Source organism: Zonotrichia albicollis, chromosome 10, assembly GCF_047830755.1.
Source record: "Zonotrichia albicollis isolate bZonAlb1 chromosome 10, bZonAlb1.hap1, whole genome shotgun sequence".
Classification (NCBI taxonomy): Eukaryota; Metazoa; Chordata; class Aves; order Passeriformes; family Passerellidae; genus Zonotrichia; species Zonotrichia albicollis.
This window is the reverse complement of record NC_133828.1, coordinates 32434331-32456293: the sequence shown is the minus strand read 5'-3', so window position 1 is coordinate 32456293 and position 21963 is coordinate 32434331. Positions and strand designations below refer to the sequence as shown.

The window sequence follows — 21963 nt, the reverse complement described above, 5'->3', positions numbered from 1 at the left end:
TTCTGTGGAATATCCCTTCTGTCTGTCCTGGCCATGCTTTCTCCTGGCTTCTTGTGCACCTGCTCGCTGGCAGAGCACCAGAAACTGAAAAGTCCTTGATTTAGGGTAAGCGCTACTTAGCAACAACTGAGACATCAGTGAGTTATAAACATTATTCTTACAGTAAATCCAAAACACAGCCATGTACCAGCTACTAAGAAGAAAGTTAACTCTCTCCCAGCCAAAAGCAGGACACTGCTGTAGGATGTAGGATGTAGCTGTTTGCTGTCCCATGCAGCTGCCTGAGAGCCTCACTCCAAAGAGAACATAATCCCTTTTAACTAGCGCTTCACTTCCTTGATTGCTTTTTGAAATGTTTAAAAAAAAATATTTTCAAAACTATCAAAGGAATCTAATCATCTGTTCATGCTAAAATCTGTATGAGCTTACAAGAGGTCTCCAGACACAATTGCTTCAATGCAAGGGTTGTTCCTGCACTCTTTGCTGCCTGCTGCAGGGTGGCTGTGGAGGACACAAAGCAGCAATGTGTCATTGGAGCTGGTGTTGCTCTCTGCTTGGCAAAACAAAGCATTTCAAAGATCTTATGTGCTAGAAAACATGTTCTGGTGGCTAATCAGTGATACCTGTGATTGGGACATATGGGATTTACTTGTAATTTTGTTGAGTTCTACCCTCAGGGGAGGTGGATTAGGTCAATTCTCTGAGCAGAGCTTTGAATGGGACTTTAACATGAGTTTTCAGTGCTGCTCATCACATAAACTCATCTTTCAGTGCTGGTACACCCTTGCCTTGCTCAGTGTTTGTGCTAGAGGGACAATGCACTTTCAGTGCACCTTTGAGAGCAATTTACTGGGCAGTTCTTGAGCCCTTTGGTAGATTCAACATCTTTTACAGTTCCTTGGACAGCCATCCTTCCCCTTTCTGTGCCTCAGAAGGAATACCTGGCTCAGAGGCCACCTGTGAAGGACGTGTGAAAATGCAGTGTTAAATACATAAGATGGAAAGGGATGAGAAAAGTGTGATAATTTTGTTAGAGAAGAAGACATTAAAAGCTTTACTATATACATGGGTGAGGGGAGAATCAGATCAATTTAGAGGTGAGCTTGAATCAAAAATTATCGTCTCTAATTCCCTCAAACCTAAATGGTGTTTTTGTGTCTTGAACTGAGTTCTTATCAGCTGAACCAGACCAAACTGCTCAACTCCAGCAACATGTGAATGGTCTGAGACATCATCTGTGATTGCAGATCTCAGATCAAGATAAAAATGCTAGAAGCAATGTGTTGCATTTTGATTTTATTTTTGCTGGTTTGCATACCAATACAGTTTCATTGACTTATCAGAGAGATGCTTATTTTGTATATTCTTGTGAATAAAATAAGTTCCTCTGCATATCCAGATGGGTCTATGACAAAAATAAGGCAGCCACACTGCAGTAACTGGTTAGTCAAGAACTATAGTGCATCAGAGAAGAGCTGGTTTTGCTTTCCCCTCTTCCTCCTCACACAGCTTCTAAAGGCACAAATGAGACATTCTCCTGACATTGAGAACTGAGAATGCAATTGTCTGTTGTGCCAGGGTAATTAGTGCTTCTCTTGACTGTCCATGACAATAATGCTGTGTAACTGGAGGTATTAACTGATTTATAAAACAGGAGTTAGAAAGTGATTTTTATATTTTTTATTACTCTTCTAGTACACGCCTGCTTGTGGAAGAACAGGACAGAAGTGTAGTAGAGAATCACTAATTCAATATGACACTTGTTTTGCAGTGTGGCAGGTTACGCCAAGTTCTTCTGTAGTACCTGGTCTATACAGTGGGTAAAAATAACACTGGGGCTTATCTCAAACTGACAGTGGTAAGAAAGAAATTTGAAGCTAATGTTATACCCACATCCCCATCTTTCCTTGTAATGGCCAAATACTGCAGGGAGCCTGGAATGATGGCTCTCTTTGCAGTGGGCAGTAAGGTTTTAATGGTGTTATGAAAAGTGTTTCTTCTAACATGGCTTTTTGGAGGGAGCAAAAAGTTTAACATTACAAGTCAATATGTGAAATGGGCTTAAACCTAAAACTGGGACAAAGAAAAAAACTCCCTGTCCTTGGAGCATGGTTTCTCATACTTTTCCTGAATGTGCAGTCTTTTGGGGCTGGACAACAAGGGAAGGGCTCTTGGAGAATTCGGTGAGTTTAATATGTAATACCTGGAGGGGTTAGAAAGCAAAAAGATGTGAAAACCTCAAATCCCTACCACATCCTTGCTCTCTGGTTTTTGGAATGGTGTTTAGTTGAGCTGCAGGTGGAGTCAGAAAATCTGACCCAAATCTGAGGTTGAGTAATGGATTCAGCCCACAGTGGATGCACATGTCTGTAGGTATCTGTCACGTCAGCTGATCTGCAGAGACATGCCACATTATCTGCTTCCTGAAGATGGCTTAAAATGCACTGGTGGAGGATTAACCTCCTCCTGCCCTTTGGGCTCAGGGGAGCACAGTGTTCTGAGGAGATACTTGCACAGCTCTGACCTAGCTGGCTCTTCTGAGATGCCTAGGGCAGCTCTGCATGCTTCTGTTCTGCATGATACAGACAAACCTTGAGGCACCTGGGGCTCACCTGAGCAACAACAGCTCCTTGTGTGTCGGGTTAGTCTTCAAAAATTGCAATCCTTAAACATCTGGTCTGTTCTAATTTCTCTTCCATTCTTCTCCTGAGAAGTACAGGTTTGTATGTGGCATCTGTCCCTCACCCTCCTTTGCTCAGATGGAGATAAAGAGTTATTACTATTTGTAAATGGCCACAGCATCTGTTGGAAAGTGCCTTCTGCATTTCAGATCTATTTCTTTCCTTGACTGTTTTCCTCCTTTTCTGTACCTGGAAAAGGAGCCCATTGTTACTTTACTTGTATGTTAGAAGTTGCTTTGCTTTTTGAAACACTGTAAGAACCAGGTACTGTAATTTGAAACAAGAGCCCTGTGAGCAAACCTGTTTTGTTGTCCTCTGCTAACTGGATTGTGTCTTGCCCCTTGATGCATGGTTCCTTTTCAATTTCTGACTAAGGGCCCAGCAATGAGCAAGAGCCATGCACCCTGGGGATAAACACCCTCCCTCTAATGTGGGGGTGGTCAGTCACTGGAACAGGTTGCCTGTCGTGGATGCCCCATCTCTGAAAATGTCCAAAGCCAGGCTGGATGGGGCTCGGAAGGCAGAGATGATGACATGAGATGATCTGTAAGGTTCCTTCCAACTTAAACCTTTCTGTGATCATAAATCAGTGGTCTCTGTATTTACTTCAGCATGTCCAAACTTGCTGTTTCTTGTCCCATTCCAGCCTGAGAAGCTTTGGGAAGCTGCAGCTGCATCACCCCGAGTTGAGCTGGTGCTGCAGAGGACTGTCCTGCTGTCCTCAGGAGCAAGGCAGTGTTTAATGAGAGCAGCTGGCATCATCCAGTGTACTGATGCCTCCAATTGACAGGCAGGCAGTGGGATTGCTGCATTATGGCCATATTAACTAATCACTGCTGATAATTGTTATTAATCATTGGATCTGTAGTATGAAGCTTTATTTCCTCAATTGTGACTGTTCGAGGTGAAATGCAACAACTGCTTAACAGTGCATAAGTAGGATAAAAATGGAAGGAAAGGCTTTTCCTCCCCATCTCTCTGAAAAAGCAGCACCTTTTGCAAGGTCTCCAAACCACATCTGTGAGCCACACTGGCTTTGGAGATGATCTGGTACCCTCTAGCTCTGTTTGTTGCACAAGAAAGTGAACTTTTGTGTTGTTCCCTAAAAAATCCATTGCCTTGTAGTTGTGCTTAGTTTGTAAAATTTCTGCGCAGACAGAAGGCAAAAAGTGAAAAGCACTAATTCCTTCCTGACTGTGGGCAGTTTCTCTACAGTACAGTGACAACATTTTTGGGTTTAAATGGCTGTGCACTAGGGCTTTCCTCTTCTCCCTTCTTTGGAGAGTGGTTCTGGAGTCTGGGATTTCTCACTGTAGAAAGTGCCTTGATCAGCTTCACCCTGTTGGACTCAAGGATAATTGTGGGTCTCTTCCATCTCAGGATATTTTATGGTTCTGGCATGCTCAGTCTTTGCTGTGATGGCAAATCAGGACACATGGTTTGTGTCTGGTTTCTCAGAGTCTTTTCTTGACCTGCCTACAGGTGTCCAGGTTGCCAGCACTTCCTGAGCAACTGCTGCTGATTGCTGCCATTCTTTGATTGCTGAGCACAGGAAGCATTGGAAGAGTTTGGCTTCCCATTGCATTTCCAAAATCCCTCTTTGTCAGGACTGGTTACAGCTAGTCCAAGGAGAACAGACACTCAAGAGCAAAAATGTAACCCATTCATTACAGAACCTGGACAAAAGGGGCCAAAGCCCTTAATTTCCCCTGCAGTTCATGTCCTTTAGTGAGACTGCCCCTTCTGATGTGGAGAGGTAAGAAAAGATAATTAAACAAGAAGTTAAAACTCCTGGGCCCCAGCTCCCAGCAACACTAAAAGATTGATGCATCATGTTGGGGATGCTTCAAACTCCATGATTTGCTCTGCTGCCTCTGCTCTGGGGCTGCTCACAGTGGGCTCTTCTGCCAGTTCACTCAGTGATGCTGTTAGATTTATTGAGGACTTTGGCAATTAATTGCTCTCAGACCTGAGAAAGGCCTCATTGTTGTCCATCAGAGTTTTAATTAATCAAAGTGGCAGATGGGGTAGTATCAGCCTCAGATGCTGGTGTAATTAACTCATTCATTATCATGTTCTCCTGCTCTCTGATGGTTCATAAAGGACATCTTTAATCTAGCTGTCATGATGCTGTCCCCACAGTAGGAGTTAAATCATCAGTCCTTACCATAATTGCCTTCTGTCCAAGATAAAATGAGGGAAAATGCTGATTTTTGCCAATAAATATGGAGGCCTCCCTTGGCTTCAGACAGGTGAGTAGAGTTTGACCTGCAAAGCTGAGCAGGGCTGGTAAAATTAGAGATCTTTTTGGAAATCTCTGGAGCACACCTTTTGAGGACCTCAAAACTGACTGTGCAAATTGCTTCAGGAGGGTTTTTTTTGCTGCTGACCAAGTCCTTGCTGGGATGTAGTGCCAGTTTGGGAGTTTCTTGGGTCTTTCTGAATGTTTGAGACATGTCCTTGTCATGAATGGATGCCCAGGAAACACTCCCAGGCTCATCTTGGTAAGTTGTTAACACAGATTTTGACCTGCTTTTGGCCCCAGCTGCCAGCATGAGGCTACCCAGCAAAATTCAGGAGTTGACATGGGTCAGGAGGAATGGACAGTTTGGATGTGGCCCCCTTTGGCCTTTTTTGCCCTGGGGAATAAGAGTTTGGACTTGGCTGAGTCTGTACCCATTGACATTGGCACCAGGAAAAGGTCCTGAGCACACTGGGTAAGTGTTGCTATAGATACACTTACCATAAATGAAATGAAGAGTTTGAAGCAGAACAAAGAACTTAAATTCTGTATATCAGAAATATAACCAGTGCTCCTCCCAAGTCATCTTGTGATGCCTGGCAGGATTTCTGGCTGTCCTGGGGCAGCAGCTGCTTCAGGAGCTTTGGAGTGACCTGCACCTCTGCCCATACCCAAATGGCTGCCTGCAGCCTGACAGGGCTGAAATGGTGAAATGGTGTTTCCCAGATTGCCTGGAGGGTTGTGGAAAGGCCGAGACTTTGTCCTGGATGCTCTTCCTAAAAAGTGGAGGGAGGTCACAGCTCTATCTCAACTGTGGCCCCTTAGGGATGGAGGAAACCTCTCCACGGCAGTGTCCATCCCAGCTGAAGCCAGTGCTTCTCTGCAGCCCTGAGGCATCTTCAATAATGAGATCATCCACCTTTAATTGGCATCAAGAAGGCAAATAAAGAGTTTGCAGCTCTGACTGTTGCGTGAAGACTTTCCTGCTGCCTGCATTGCTGCTTTCAAAATGTTTGTTAGGAACAAAAAACCCATTAAAATTTAGACCAAAATCCTCAGCCAAACCAATACTGTGACTTAATAAAGCACAAGGTTTGGGAAAAGAACAGCTTGGCTGTTCTTAATTAAGGTTGTCTTTCCCTGGCAGATTAATTACCCAGAATTCATTGCAGATTCCTGGCACCATGGATGTTATTGATCCAGTCAGGATGATAGTTTGTGCTTGCAGGGATCTGCCTGTGATCCTCCTTCCATGGGAATTTGGGGAGGGAGGGAAGGAGGGAGCTGGCTGGTAGTTATTAATAGAATTTGGAGCAGGTTTTTCCCCCATGCTGATTAAGTCAGAATGCTAGACAGTTGCATAATCTTGTGCATCTCAGTAACAGCAGCAATTACCACCACAGGGCAGAGAAAAGTGTGGAAGAGGTGTGGAGACAGATGCCAAAGGAAGCAGTGATTTTTTTTCTGGAGAGGTAAAGTAATGGGGTTTTTTTACACGTGTTCAGAAACAGAGTGCTGAGAGTGTACAGCACAGAGTGCTGTGGATGCTCCCAGTGCCTCCTGGGCTGTAGGTTTAGTGTAATGTGAAGTGTTCAATCAAGTCCATGGCAAGGAGCAGGGTTGCTGGCACCCTTTCACATGCACATGCAGGTCAGGGCTGATCCCACCAGTGCTTCCCAAAGCTCACATGTTGTTGGGGATGGGAAGCCAGTGACATCTGCTCCTGCCCTGCAGGAGAGCAGCATTGTGGCTCTCAGAAGGGGAGGCTGAGACAGGCTGCAGGTCAGGTGATGGAGAGGGGCATTGCTGTTTGGGTAGCTGAGAAAGGCAGTCCAGGGAATGTCTGTCTCCTGGGTGCAGAGCTCTCCCTGGAAACATCCGTTCCTTGTTGTGTGAGATCATGATTCCCTTTCACAGATTTGTTACTTTGCAAAATTTAATGGGCACCAGCAGCTTTACCTTGTTGAGCCTCTGATCTCCTTCCATCTTGCAAATAGCATTTTAAAGCCTCAAAACACCTCCCTGTGCCTCCACTTGTTTGCTTTGGCTGTCAGACAAATGCCTTAGTTAAACATTTTCAGGCATGATTTCTAATCCTCAGGCTGTCCTGAGCATGAGCCTGTGCTTTCCATCAGGCCAGCTTGGTGGCTATGGTGGCTTTACTTGCTCCATTTTGTCTGGTACTCAGCCTCTTTGTATCTTTCCTTTTCTGTTTCCTCAGGATTTTTTGCAGGCCTTAAACAAGAAAACAAACTATTCCCTAAAGCTCTGAAAGATGCTTCTGTTACAAGATGAGCTGTAATGATGAGAGTCACAATTGTGACAAGCACAGGACTAGCTGCCTTGCTCTTTAGACAACAACTTTTTGCCAGGCTTCATCCACAGCCTTGAAGAATTTGCTGTTTAAAAAATCCTGGGTTTCCCCTGAGTGTTTAGAAATTCAGGCCTGAATTTTCAAGAGGTAACAGTAATTTGAGGTGCTAGGCCGAGAAAGCCTTTTTTTTTTTTTTTTTTTTTTTTTTTTTACTTTTAGGAAAAGTTGAACAGTGTTTTATTTATGCTTTTTGCAAATTCAGAACTGAGGTTGAGAATAAGAGGCAAGCAAGTTTCAAGCAACAGATGTAATCATCTGTAGACCCCAAGCAGAATTAACTGCAGGGTGAGAAGTTTGGTAGCTGAAGTCTCACACTGACTGTGGACAGTAGGAAAACCTCACAGTTGCTGTAGGTTCCTTCTCCCTTTTTCAGTAAGTGAAGAAATAACTGCTTTGGGGACCACATCTTGTGTGCAGCCTGGGCAGCCAAACTTGCTTCCTCTGATTAATGCAGTCAGGGGAAAAATGACTGATGCAACTGCTGGGTATGTGGGACATGCAAAAGAGGGGTGGGTGCTTTTTTCCCAACCTTACAGATAGGTGTCAATTTAAAATTGAGACAATGGAGGCCAGTCAAGCATCTCAAATCATGCGAGACAACTGTGTGGGCAGTTTGGTGCTGAACACAATTGAGATGAATAATTCCTGGGAGGCACCTATTTTTCTCTGATGATTACTAAGGAAGCTTAGAATTTGACAAGTGGCCTTTAGATGTATAAATCTGGGTGAGCTGTAGCTGTAGATGACGACATTAAATATGTACAAAGGCAGGTGGAAATAGATGGCCTTAAGCATTGCTCAGCTGGCAGAGGTGCTTTACTGGAGACTGAAGACACAGAGCTTCAAGGGTCACTCCATGTGCTGTGAGCAGAGACAGCTCCAGATCTGAGATCCTTCACCACCAAGAAACCTTATCTGAATGGAAAAGACATGGCTTGTGTGTGAAAGTGGCACTCAGTGAAGCGATTTTGCCTTCTTGTACATCAGTTACAGCTTTGAAAATGATCCATTATGCTCTGACCTGAGACCACTCTGAGGTTTGATAGAACTTTAGTGGTGCCATAAAGTTCACAGTAGCCACAAATTAGAGAGAAGTCTTGGGCATTAAAAAAATATATATAAAATAAGGGAATTTATGGGTGTCTGTTGTTATTTAATGCATTAACAAACCAGGGCACTGTTTGCATTAAGTAATCAGTGCTTGTTGCTCCCAGCTAAACCTGAAATGAGACTGAGTGAAATACTTTAATTATTCTCTGTAAGGTGTGCAACTCTGTGTCTGTCTTGCCTGGATGCATGGGGCTATTTTTGGCTCTTTTTGAGGATGGGAGGCCTTGTTTACAAATGTAACTGACCTTGGTAAGAACTCAGAATATTTCAGCTGATTACCATCCCTGCCTGTGAACAGGCTCTTTTCCCCCATGCAGGCACCTAACTATGGTTTAACTATGGCTAAATAGTAATTTTTGCAAATCCTGCAGCAACACAGGCTCAGTTGACCTCACAGAGCTGATCCACTTACTGCTCTCCCATGCTCTTGCTTAAGGATTGCAAAACCAGAAAAGTACTGAGGAGCTGGGGAACAAAATGCCCCAAGGGCAGAGGCCTGGTCTTATGCACCCACTCAAGCCTGAGGAAAAATCCTGCAGATTTCAGTCAGATTTATGTAACCCCTTAGGTGATCTCATTCAAAATTAATAACCTTGTTGTCTACTAAATAGACTTCTATTACACTGGGAATTTTACCACTGTAACTGCAGACAGTTGTTTGTCATCTCCTTTAGAGATGGGCATCCTCTGGCCATGGAGTGGACAGTGTTGTATTGCCTCTAGAAGTGGCCAATAACTACTGGATGGGAGGCACTGATTTGCTGCTTGAAATTCTCAAACAAGTTTATTTTCTCTTTAAGATTCAAGTAAATATATTCCCATTCAGATTATACCTACATTCATTGTAGTTTAGGTTTTGAAATTTCCTCCCATTTCTAAACCAAAATACTTTCATGTTTCTGGGAGTTAAAACATCTTCCTGCCACCACCTTGCCTCTAAAGCTTTTTACTCTTGAGCCTGTGATTTTTGCAATTCTGCCGTGAATTTTGCAGCTTGAGCTCAGATCCCAATGTTGTGGCAACACTCCTTTCTGTGTGTGAGGGAACCCAGGCTGCAGTATCACTCAAACCTCCCAGCTTTACAGGCTGCCTTACATCTCTGTAGAGCAACCCAGTGTTTCAGCATCCCTGTTCTCTTGAAATCACCGAGGTGGCAAAGACCACAGCGTGTTACAGCTGCCACAGCTCAGCAGAGCCATGGCTGGCTGAAGCAGGAAATTCCTTTTGCAGAGCACATGATGGCTTTTAGCAATGGAGCTGTGTGCACTGAATTAAACCAGCCCTTGGAGGCCACCTTGGATTAGGAATAATACATTCTATTAAGAATAATTGGGTTTGAGGTAAGATGATGTGTGCAGTGTTTGTGTTTGTCTAGCCTGGGTGATGCAGGTTTTTGTGAATCAGGGGATGTGATCTAGCAAGAAGTTTGTTTGTCAGGCTGCAGTCTGTGAAGGAACCAGTTTTGGTACTGGACTCATAGAAATGCTGGTTGGAGAGGGCTCCTTGAAGCCCATTTTGTCCATGCTTCATGGATTCTTCCTCATTTTCCTGAGGATCCTCTAGGACCTGTCTCATCCTCTTTATTCCAAACCATCAGTGTTATCACTGCAGTAATCAATAACTGCCACCAGCCTCTTCATTTATCTTCCTTCTCTCTATCAGTCCTATCCCTGCTGCCACTGTAATAGTCCTTCTTTTTTGTCCCTCATTTCTGATTAGCACAGCTGTTTCTTTACTGGCACCTTCTTGTCCTGCCTATTTCCTTTTTCTCTATTTGTTCTTTTCTCCCTCTCTGTCTCTCTCTGCATTTCAATAGACTTACTGGAATAGACCTATATTTAAAAAAAAAAAAAGTGAGAGAAGAAAAGGACTTGTCTGCTTCCAGGGGATGGATGAAAAACAGACTGCCTAACTCCACAGAGCAGTATCCTCACCTGTGCAAGCATGGGAAAGTTCAGTGATCTTTTGGCATAGGTAGAGTTTTCAGAGCTCCTTGTGACCATCTTGTGGTGAAGCACTGCCCCTGCTTTCCTCCTGAGATGGGAAGGCTGTGTGGCTGATGGCACGGGGCTTCTGGGCACATCACCTTGACAAGGGATGCTCTGGGCATTCAGCTGGCACCTCAGAACAAGGGGCAGCCTCGGGAGGTGTCCTGGGCTACAGCTTGGCTGCCACGTGCACTCAGGAGAGGAGCTGTGGATCTGGCCTAGCTCTTTTCCATCCCCTCCAACCATGTCATTGGTGATTGCTTCCACTGTGCTCCCTTCCCCTGTGCGTGCTTGCTCTGAGCATTGCCTGTGTCTTGGTGTTTCCACAGCAATCTGTGGAAGACACAGCCTGGAGCAGAGGTTGACCCCAGCACTGGTTGAACCGGAGATGTGCTCTGTTGAGGGCAGTTCTGTACAGTCCCTGGGAAGGACACAGCACATCAGGGTAGGTACTCTGAAAATAGCTGCATGTACTTACCATGGTTGCCTCAAGCTTCTCTCTTGAACGGAGGGAAGACACTACACAGGAACCTTAGAGTGATGTTTGGTAAACAATTTTTGCTGTTGAATGCCATGAACAATTGATAAGTCAAAATGCTAACACATTGTGCTAGGTATGCTGAGCTCTGGCCCTTTGTTCAAATCTCCTTATGTGAAGTCTTTGCCTCTGATGTGTAAAGAAAAGATAAAAGTTTACTGTGTAAGGCCCTGTGTGAATTGTGACCAGAAAGAAAGAGATTTTATTGTAGCAAACAAACGAGAAAGGAGGTAAATTCCACAATCTGTTACAAGCGAAGAAAGGAAAGGAAAAGATTACCAAGAGTCATTGATTTTCTTTTTTTATTATGTATATTTTCATTAGAAAACAATCTTGAACACCCAGGAATAGTTTTCTAATAAACGTAAGCTCATGAAGAGCACTTGGAAGTTTCCATTCTGGGTTCAGGAGAATGACGGGACAGTAACACAGTCGACATGGTCATTCCTCTTAGTCAGCCCCTCCCTTGTGGCTGATCTTTCCTTACATTGCAGCCTTCCCTTCCCCGTGCTTCCTGCCCTGGACAAACCCCCCCTCCCTCCCAACCCCACAGACATCTCTGAAGCTGTCTCAAAGAGAGTATTTCTGCATGGACACACCATTGACTCATCCCTACCCTCAGAGAACAATGGGATTTCTGGCAGGCCTGAATGAGGATCCCAGCGGCAGAACTGGGGGATCCATGCAGAGACACTGCTTCCTCTCCTGGGCAGACCCTGTAGTAGTGAAGGAGGCCTTAGGAGTGACTTCAAAGGGGACTCACATGTAGAGATGCAGAATTTGCCCCCTGGGGACGAAGATCCAGGGAAGTGTTCTTGCCATCCCTGCCAGCTACCTCCATTCTTGCACTCAGCCTCTCAGGGGCAAAAGTCCTGAAGGGATTGATGCATAGCTACGGGCTGGTTGTGCTTCTGGAATGAGGAAGATCTCCTCCCCAGGCCTGGCATGCATTGCCTACAAAAGGGTTTGTTTATAATGGAGAGCTGATGTAAATGAGCCAAAACCACGAGGGAACAAGGCCATTTTGATTTGCTACTGTACAAAGCTGACAAAGATTCTTGCTGTCCTGTCATCAGAACAAGCCTCATCCAGGTTTACCGCCATCTAAAGTACAAGTGCTTTGTCCTCACTGTGTTTCTGGCTCAGGTACATCATCCACTGTAGTTACCCTGAGGCTAAGAAACAAAAGATTCCCCATGCCATTATCCCACAGCTTGATAGCAGTGAAGGAGATGCTTGAAAGCGGTTGCTCTTCTGCATCAAGAAGTGAAACTCCATGAAAAAGGGTTCTGCTGGCCACATCAGTCTAGAGGGGTGGGAGGAAGGTTTGTGTGCCTGTTAGCAAGGAGTAGAAGAGCTGTTCAGATTCCCATCTCAGAGACTGCTACCATTTGGTAGCAATGGATTGCCCTTTTCCAAAGGAAAGCGAAGATGATGGAGTAGTGAGTGAAAGGGGAGGGGGGTATCGTCTCATAAGAACACAAGTACTGAGATCAGCTGGTCAGAGAACATTAATTTTTGTCTCTCTAGAAAGTAAGATCGGGTGGGTTGGTTAGAAGTCCGTTCATCCTTATAGGAAAAAGGATCTCTGTAAAGTGTGGTAGAAGAACTCCCAGAGAGATGTGGCAGGCTGGATTTTAAAGGAAAGCTCTCCTGTGATGAAGACCAAAGAGTAGAGTGGCTCTCATCAGCTTGAGCTGTGAAAGGATGAGACAGGGCCTTTGCAGGGGCATGATGGGCAAGAGCAATTTTTGTGATTATTAATATCATAACCTGTATCAGTTGTTGAAAGCTGCCCAACAGTGACTTGCTAACAGGTGGTGATGCTGCCATCCAAGAGTGCAGCTGGAGGCAAACAGCCTGATGCCAGCTCATCCAGATGGGAGTTCTGGTGCTCTGGTGAAGGCTACACTATAGGAAGTCTCCTTGAGCAGACTCAGTCACTGAGACTGTCTTTGAATGATCAGGGAACTGAATGTGATATCCTAATTCTGTTTGGCACAGCACATCTTGATGCATAATATAACACAGAAAGGAGCATCTTCTCTTAGTACCTCTTCTCTACTGTTACTTACTTTTTTAAGACTTGGGTATCAGAACACTCCTTTTTAATTTCCTCTCATTTTTTTTTTTCCTTTTTAAAGTAAGAAATATGGGAAATGTGGCTTGGAAAAGAATTTCTATCTGAGTTCCTGTCCCATTTAGAAATCCATCTCTTTTCAACCAGTTGTGATGGCAGCTGTTTGTGCTTTTGCATCATTGTGCTTGTTTGAAGCTCAGGTAGTTTTGAGGGATCTTTAGTCTGTTTCCTGCTGCTGGAGCTAGGCGTCTGTTTTCCACATATTTCTGTCTTAATTAAATGCTGTACAATAATGAGCATGAACTAAAGATAGGCCAAGAGTGCAATAAATGTATTTCCCTCTTCTGTCTTCTCTTTGCCTGAAGTCAAACTCTATGTTGCATTTTCCATAGCAACTCCCTGGCTTCTGACAAAACCTATTAAAAAATCAAGTATTGTTGTAGGTTTATTCAGGTTTTAATCTCTTCTTTATGTTTTCAGGATAACATTTATAAATGTATATGTTAACATACCTATTATCTTGCAATTCCAGTTCTGAAAGAGAAAAAAATCTTTCTTTCATCAAATGAGAAATTCACCCACTGACCTGGAGGTAATTTGAATAATGAACTAAGATAGTTTTTGATGTTTGTGTAAACAGCACGGAACTGTCAGATTCTGCTCTCCTTTTATCCGACATGATAGATGTGAGATCAAAGACAGCCTGCAGTAACTGCTGCATGTCAGACTTGCATTATTAAGGGAAATATTCCTAGAGCCACTGGTCCATTGCTGCAAAATGGAGGAAACCAATTGGTGTTTTCACCCTATTTCCTTCAGCATGTAAGAAATGGTGAAGGTCAATGCAATAGGCTCCTACACTTGCTTGTCCTCTCAGGATTTGAATGTCATTGTTCATCAGTGGAGTGAATTTGCCTGTCTGGAAATGTGAAGGATGTAGTTCTGTGTCTGCTCATGAGATCTTCAGGGCCAGAGTCTAAGGATGGCAGAGGGGATGAGGCATCTGTTGCCTCAGGAATGAGAAGTAGCAGTCACAGGGGAGATGATGCTGGAGGGGAGATCAGGGTACTCAGCCAGCAGTCCCTACGGCAATTGCACTGCTGACTGCTTTCCTCCAAGTGCTTGACCAACATAAAAGAGAAAGGGGAAAGGAGCAGCTCTTCTGACCATGCATCCTCACAGGAAGATGGGCAGAAATCCTGGTGGATGTACCACAGGTTGGGAGTGCTAATGGTGCAGCCTCATCCTCCACTGAAGAGCATTAGTGCTTTGCTTAGTCAAATAATCTTTTTCTCTTAAGGAAAATAAAGAGAGGATACTTGACTGACTGACTGACCACTACAAGTGGATAGAGGATGGTCTTCAGAACTGGAATTCTTCAGAATGGTCCTCCAGCTGCAGCCATTGGCTCTAGAGTTACTGCTGCCACATCAAGGGCTTTGAGAAGAGCCAACGATCTGGTCGGTGTAAATAGTATTCTCCTGTCTCCCTGAGTGAAAACAGGACAGCCAACACTTCTCTTGACTCAAATCTAAGCTGCTGACTTTCTCTTTCCTTGGGTTGCCCATCCCATCATGGGAAGGATGGGCACCATCCTTCACCACCTTGCTTGGGAAACCACAACAGGGAACACACCAGATTTTTCTCAAAAACAGCCCACAGTTTTTTCATTTTAAATTGGAAATCAAGTGTTAGCTGGGTATATGGGTTTTGCCAGCATTTGTCGTTTTTTTTGTAGCAGCCAATTAACAGCAGGCACTGAGATTGGCAAAGTAAATATATGTATCAAAGACTGATGGTTATAGAGTTTGACTTACTGATACAGACTCTTAACATTCCCTGTGTTCTCTGGTGACCCTTGGGTTAGTGCAGTGCTTGACCCCTTGCAGGCACAGAGGAGGAGGGTTTGAACTTGGCAGTGAGCATTTACCAAGAGACAGCATGGCAAGAATGGAAGAGCTGTGGAAGCTGGAGGCCAGCACTGATGTTTCAGTAGGCAAGAACAGCATTGGCAACTGACACAGAGCAAAACACCTCTGAAGAGCATAACCAGAAAAGCATTACCAGAAAGACCTGTCAAAGCTGACAGAAAATCAGGGGAACTGGCAGAAATCACAAGATTGAGCAGGACCATACACGCACGATTTCTGATGATGGCTGAACACAGTCCTCCACACTGACCACCCCCAAACAATGCTGGAGGACCACAAAGCCCAAGAACTGAGGGGTCTACACAGTGATAGGACCCAGAATTTTCTCCATTGGGAGAAACAGCTGCCAAACCCTGCAAGCTTTGTTTGCCAGTGGAAGGTGATCTGACAGCTTTGTAACAAAGTACAGGGAACGTCTCTTCAGGGACCCAGCAGACAAGACTAGAAGAAAGACATGGGGAAGAAGAGATGCCTCTGTAGCATAGCTCTGCCCCATCTCATCTATCTGCTAGAATCACCCAATACACAACTTGTTTTTCATGTCTCAGGAGCGTACTGTCTCCATTTGCACCTTTGAAAGTCCTGCATAGTAGCACAAAGGGGACGGCACAAGGAGATTGTGGGAGATGAGAGAACTGTGCCATGGAAGGAAGAGATCCTCAGTATTTCTGCCATCAAAACTTGGAGGAGGAAAGAAAAAGGGAATTCAAAACCCCAAGCCCCACACTAAATTTGCACTTGTTCTCGCAGGCTGGCAGCCTAGAAGTTCGTAAACTCAGAAGTACCTTGTTCTGGAGTAAACTGTTCTGAAAATAGTTTCCAATGGCTTCCCCCAAGTTTGCTTTGCTGGTGGCAGCCCTTTGGCTCCCATGCTGGCACGTGTATGAAGCTCTTTGAACAAGTTTTGACCTTCCTTTAGCCCCTCTGCCCATCAAGCCAGCTAATGACATGCTTCGTATTGCACAGAACACATACAATTGACAAGTTCATAGTGTTGTTTAAATATTAAACAGTCTAGACAGGCTTTTGAGTCTTTCGCCGCTGTGAAAAGGCTCAGACCATGCCCATCTCTGAAACTGGGCTGCGGGATCATTTGCACAGTAAGACAGACAATAAGACTTGTATACATTGCCATGCAACAGAATAGACCCCAAACCGCCAGCCCTAAGTGGAAAGTTTATTTCTAAGCACAATATATGGAAAAAACAAACCAACAAACCCCACAGATATAGAAAATGTTGTAGCAAATCCCTGGTCAAGTAGGACTTCATGTCTGTCACTATCCTGCACCTCACAGCCGCTTAAAATGTCATGCAATGGAGGAGAGGGCACTCGGGCGACAGCCTCCGCGTCCGCGCGAGGAGGTCTCCAGGGAGGAGAAGGCCGATGGGCTCCCGCTGTGATCCCACTGTAACCAGCAAAAGGGCAGCGCTGCTCACCCCCACCACACACCTCGGCACTACCGGCGGTAGACTCAGCGCTTCAACAGGCTTTACCAACGTGGATTCTCACAACACCCCTGTGAGGTAGGTACGTATTGTTATTCCCCCTTGGCGTGGAGGGGGGACTGAGCCAAACAGCCCAAGGCTACAGAGTCAGTGGCAGAGCTGGAGTGAGAGTATGCAGAGTCCTGTGTGCTCAGAGTACACCACTCTTTCACAGCAAGTTGTGCTTCTGACCTCGTAACATTTTATCTGTTAGCCAAATTAAAGGAATTTGACTTCTCCATGTTAAATGAGTGGAGGGCAGGGAGGGAAACGACATCATGGGTGACAGCTGTCCCTTCATCTGTGTATACTTTCCCCTTCCCAAAAACACTATTATTATTCATCCCTCGGAATGTGGACAGCTTCCAGAACAGGCAAAGGAGTGAGAGGCTGCTGTGTTTGCTTGCTTTGGCCAGGTTTCTCTCTACTGATGCAGTTCTTGCAGAGATCATTCATTGCAACACCTTCCTTCTGGGGGATAGCTACTTTCAGAGATGACTGGAGCTGCACCTTCCCTCTCCCTCTGCCCACCACCATCTCTCTTCTCCCCTCTGCCAAAAGCACTCTTTGGTAGATAGTAAATCTGGTCAGACAAAGGTACAGTGGCCTCAGAAACCATGCTGTTTCACACTGGTCCTCAGTAAGCTGGCTTTCTCGGACGCTGTTCCACCTCCCACATTCTCTGCCAGAGAAGTAAGTACCTGTTCTGTTGCATTCTGATATTTAAAGGGACACTGTCAAGTAATCAAGGTGAAAAATATGACCTTGCCTTAAGCTGCTCACCTCCATCCCCAACGCTGCAGGATGGCTGCCATGCTCAAACACAGAGGCTGAAGTTTGACACCTTCTCCAGTCCAGAAACACCTAACCTGTGGCAGCCCGTTTGCCCTGTCTCACAGAACGTGTGAGAGGTGCTGGTACGATGATGGAGGGCAGCTGCTTTCAGCCATCGTGCAATGTTGCTTGGCACTGCTGCTAAATGGGTGCAGTTCGGCTGAAGACTTTATCTTGATTTTGGAGGGAGCTGGGTTCAGGCTTGAACACTATGAGGTCATTGTTTTGTGATAGCTGAGCTTCTGCTCCTGAAAATCCCAGCTAATCTCTGTATTTCTAGGGTTCTTGCTCTTATGCTTCCTCTGTAGCAGCTGCAAAATAACTCAACCCCATAGAGTTGGGACATACCCTCCATAGAATGAAGACAGTCAGCAAGAAATCAGAAATATGGATTTCCTCCTGTCACAGAAGAAAGGTGGGGAGGAGAAGGACAGGGATAGTGAAAGGAATGGGGTGAGTGGAGAGAACCATACATGCCCAAATGGAAAAGGACAAAATCGGTAGGGAAAGAAATTTTATTTTCAAGCTTGTAAGAGAATATTACAAACAATGGAGAGTAAAAAAAGCCCAAACCCTAAAAACTATTTAAAAAGTACTTGACAGTGTCCCTTTAATATCCACAAATGATTCAGCCATTGTGCATTGAAAGAGAATGTTCCTGAAGAGCAACCGATACCTTCGAGGATATATCCCAGAGAAGGAGACTTATTAGAAGTGCTACACAGTCAGTCAGCAACTGTGCTCCCTCTTCAGACTAACTCTCTCTTTTGGATGATTGAATGGAATAGACTCTGTAATAAACTAACAGACTGGATGTGAAAGGATCAGCCTACAAGACTGAGTGAGACTGTTGCAAATTGAGCAGCAGAGATACAGACACCAAAAAAAAAAAGGTACATCTCCAATGTATGAGTGTCTGAATCAGCAAGGGAGCAGAAACCCACCAAAGATGGGTCAGCTTCTTGTGATTAGAGTAAAATGGAAGGAAATTAACCTGGAATGTCTGCATGGAAAATGATGTGTGTGGGTGGTAAGGTCTGGATGCTGGATTTGGGGTTATGAAGGCATGAATCACACCAGTACTTGTGCTTGAAACACCTGCGGAACGTTTGTACAAAATTTGCCAAAAATGCCTATACGTCAAATAAAGGTTATGGAGCACCCTCCCCCCTCCCAGTTCTACCCTCACAAACCCCTTGTCAGGAACATTATGAAAAAAACAGGCTTCTTGGTGAAATTTGGGTATGCCTGGATTTTGTTAAGATTTTCTTAGTGAGATGATTCAATATGTCTTCTGTAAATCAATACTGAAAAATCCCCAGCCATTTCACTTCAGGTACCCCACAGTAAATCAAACAAGGCTTCAGTGACTCATGAAACAAAACAACTCATAGCCCTGGTTAATTGGAGTCTGGAAAATAAAACCACTCCAAATATTTCGTTCCCTTCCATGTTTTTATAAATCTCACACTACGTGTGTGTTTGTGTGCGCGTGCGTGTGTGTACGGGGGCTGTGCACAGAGCGTTACCTATTCCAGGTAATAGGATTTGTAAGACATGCTCAACCGTCTGTTCCTCTGCTTCCCCAGAACTCTGCCTACTCAGTTTGTAGTCTGTATTGCACTTGTTTTGTTGGTTTTTTTGTGATTTGTGTTGTTATTTTTTTCTTTTTTTTTTCTTTTTTTTTTTTTTTTAAACAGGCTGGAAAACATTAACCTCTTTAGCATGAGTGTGCAGCTCTCCCTCCACCTGCTTTTTTCCTTAGCTGGCCAGGTGCCGCCTCTTATATCTTGTGCAGTTACTGAAAAAAGAAAAGAAGAGAAGAAAAAAAAGAAAAAAGAAAAGGAAAGAGAAAGAAAAAGGCACACCATGCTCCTCTGCTTTATGAGTTCTTTGTCTCCTCCGCTTCGTGTTAAGGCCTCCTGAATTCCTCTGCTCAGACCGTCGTGACCCTCATGACGAGCTCTCTGTTACTACTAGACTGACTCCTCTGTTCGTGAGGCCTCAGGTGGCTGAGTATATGCAGGATGGTATAAGCACAGTGGTGGTCAGAGAGGGTGCCTGTGGCATGGCCGGCAGCCCGTGCCCCGCTGTCGGCTGGAGCGGAGTTAGTGGCTGTACCACCAGTGGAGGACGAGTGGGTGGTTTGGGAGGAGGGGCGCTGATTTGTCCTGGTCCCTGTTTTTTGCTCCTCCATGTCCTTTGTTTTGTCATAGTTCAGCACTTTCCACTGCTGATTGACCGCCTGCCACCGTTTAAAAATCCGGTAAACCGAGGGCCCTTCGTGTATTATTAGACCTGGAGGGAAGGGGGAAAGAAATAGACATAAAACACAAACAAAACTTTAGAAACAACCATAAACCTTCCCCAGCATTTTTCCCCAGTTAGCTGGCTAAGGTTAGCTCTCCAACCAGTGCTTTCTGAATGATAAATCCTGTATTTTAATTACCGACAGGCAGAGCACTGGTGCTCATCCTCTGCTGGATCCCTTTTTCCCCTGAATTAAAGGAATTATGGGTTTATCTCAGCCATCGACAAACGGATCGTAAATGGAGCGCAGTGAGTTATGCTCTTACAGCAAAAGAGTATCTGTTTACCAACAAATGCCCAAGGTTTATCTCTCACTGGGCTAATTTTGCATGCTGCATAGGCATGATTCACTGGGCTCAGGCGTGTGTTTGGAGGGGGTGTAGCTGCAGCTGACGTGTCACTGACGGCTGCTGCACCAGCGCCGTGTGTGTGCACAGCCCATGTCTCTCCCCACACACACAGCAGCAGAGCAGACACACATGTGGAGGCCAGAGGCAGCAACTGAGCAGAAAAAGAGGTTCTGTCTGTACCCATAAGTGGTTTGTTATCCAAGGTAAAGTTTTGCTCATCTGCAGAGCAGGTACCTCATCCAGCATCGTTGCCTCCTCCCAAGGGAGAGCTCAGCACGCTTGAGAGAAAGGGCAGAGGAGCTCCCAGTGTGTGCAGAGCATGCAGGCAGTGCCTGTGTCCTGCTGCCCACCTGCAGGCACAGGGCTGATGTCTGGAGATGGCTCTGGGCTGTAGGACACAGCACTGCTAATGGTCTCTGTGTTCCTAAGAGAAGGAGCAGCTCAGGCCCCTCAGCAGCCCAGCAGTTAGCTCAATTCCCAGCTGTCTCCATCATCCTCCCCACCCTTACATGAGGACTAAGGAATTAAATTATTTTAGCTGCTTGGATGATAACACTACTTGAGTATTAAGCTCTGCTACTATTACTGAAGTTGCCAGACCCTGGCTAGACCCTGTGGAAGCACTAGGTCTAGCAGTGGCTGCCACACAAGTCTTCTCCCCTGAGGCTGAAGGAAGCTGCAACATCTCCTGTAGACTGGCTTAGCTGGCACACTGTAATATACCTCACAAGCCTTGCTAGACAATGGGATTTATGTGGAATGAGGGGAGCCTGAGTGTCCCTGCTTTGCAGCCATCTGTCTCTTAGGAAAGTGCCTTTGTGTCCCATGTAACTGAAGCCAGACCAGCAGGCAGGACTGGGTGAGTTAGCACTCAGTTAGAATGGTGAAGCCAACTCAGAATGGTGAGTTGGCTTCACCATTCTGGGTCACGATCAAGATTATCAAAAACCCTTCTAATAAAAGTAGCTCTCTTGCCTTCCTGTTGCAATCATAAAAATACAAGAACAAGATTCACAAGAATCAAACCCATGCCTAAACAAATGGGCTGAATTGACCAACAACATGTAGAGAGATGATGGGCACCCCAGAATAAAGTGGTTTACAGCTATCATTGATTAATCAAATCCTACAGCTTTACCCACTACCTACCTTTTCCAGACACTTCCAGCTTCTGATGACAGATTATTACTGGAGACAACCTGTGCCACATCAGACCCCAAAACACCTGAAGGTCATTTTACCCTTAAGGCTAATCTCCCCATTACCCACTGAGAGGATGCAGGCACGTGGTTTCTTAGGATCAGCATTTGATGTTAAAGAGTTTAAATCCTTGCTTCAGTACAGACTGAGTTTCCAGCCTCCCTGGTTCTAAGCATAACTAGGAGCCCCGCTGACTTGATCCCAGATTAGCTTCAGGGAATGAACTTGCATTCATTGAAATGGGATGCTGAGCCTGCTCACTGGCTGTAGAATTAACTCCATTGGATAGCTTGTATGGAGATCTGACTATTTTGGGACAGGGAACAGTGCAGGGCACCACAGTATGAGAGAGCTCTACCCTCTGGTTCCCACAGGCCACTGAGATTGCACAGCTGTAACCCTGCAGTGCTGCTGGCTTTTTATAACCAAACCCAGTGATGTCATAATAGCAAATGTGGGTTTCCCTTCCTGCTTTGAAACATGGCTGAGGATTCTGACGTGGTCTGATCAAAGCATCAACCATAAAAAGCAGGACTTAGGGAAAGCCTGCAGATCCAGCCAAGGAGACAGAGCTTTGAAGCATGCCTGAAGTGGATCAGCCCATGACAAGGGACATTAGACATACATTTAAATGAGCTGTCTGATCAGTAATGAATGAAATTCCACTCTGATCAGTGTTTCTCAGAGACCACTTTAAGCCTGGGATAAAAGAGCCAAAATCAAATGTTTTCTCTTTGGCTGTAGAACATTGTCCATAGAATCAAATCCATTCTATAAAGTATTAAACACCGAGCCACGATTGTAAATCTGTTCTTAATTACCTTATCACAAATATTTA

The 21963-nt window shown here is 45.0% G+C and overlaps 1 protein-coding gene across 2 annotated transcripts in view; it reads right to left on the bottom strand.

Annotated features, from left to right (window-relative positions):
- Positions 1-17765: 17765 nt before the first annotated feature.
- The window catches only part of MARCHF4 (membrane associated ring-CH-type finger 4), a 96709-nt gene continuing 92511 nt past the window's right edge, over positions 17766-21963 (bottom strand). For both annotated transcript variants that reach the window (XM_074548716.1, XM_005485267.4), the window contains exon 4: positions 17766-19563. In XM_074548716.1, the coding sequence (XP_074404817.1) occupies positions 19202-19563 (362 nt within the window). In that variant the 3' untranslated portion in view covers positions 17766-19201. The remainder of the gene's footprint in view (positions 19564-21963) is intronic.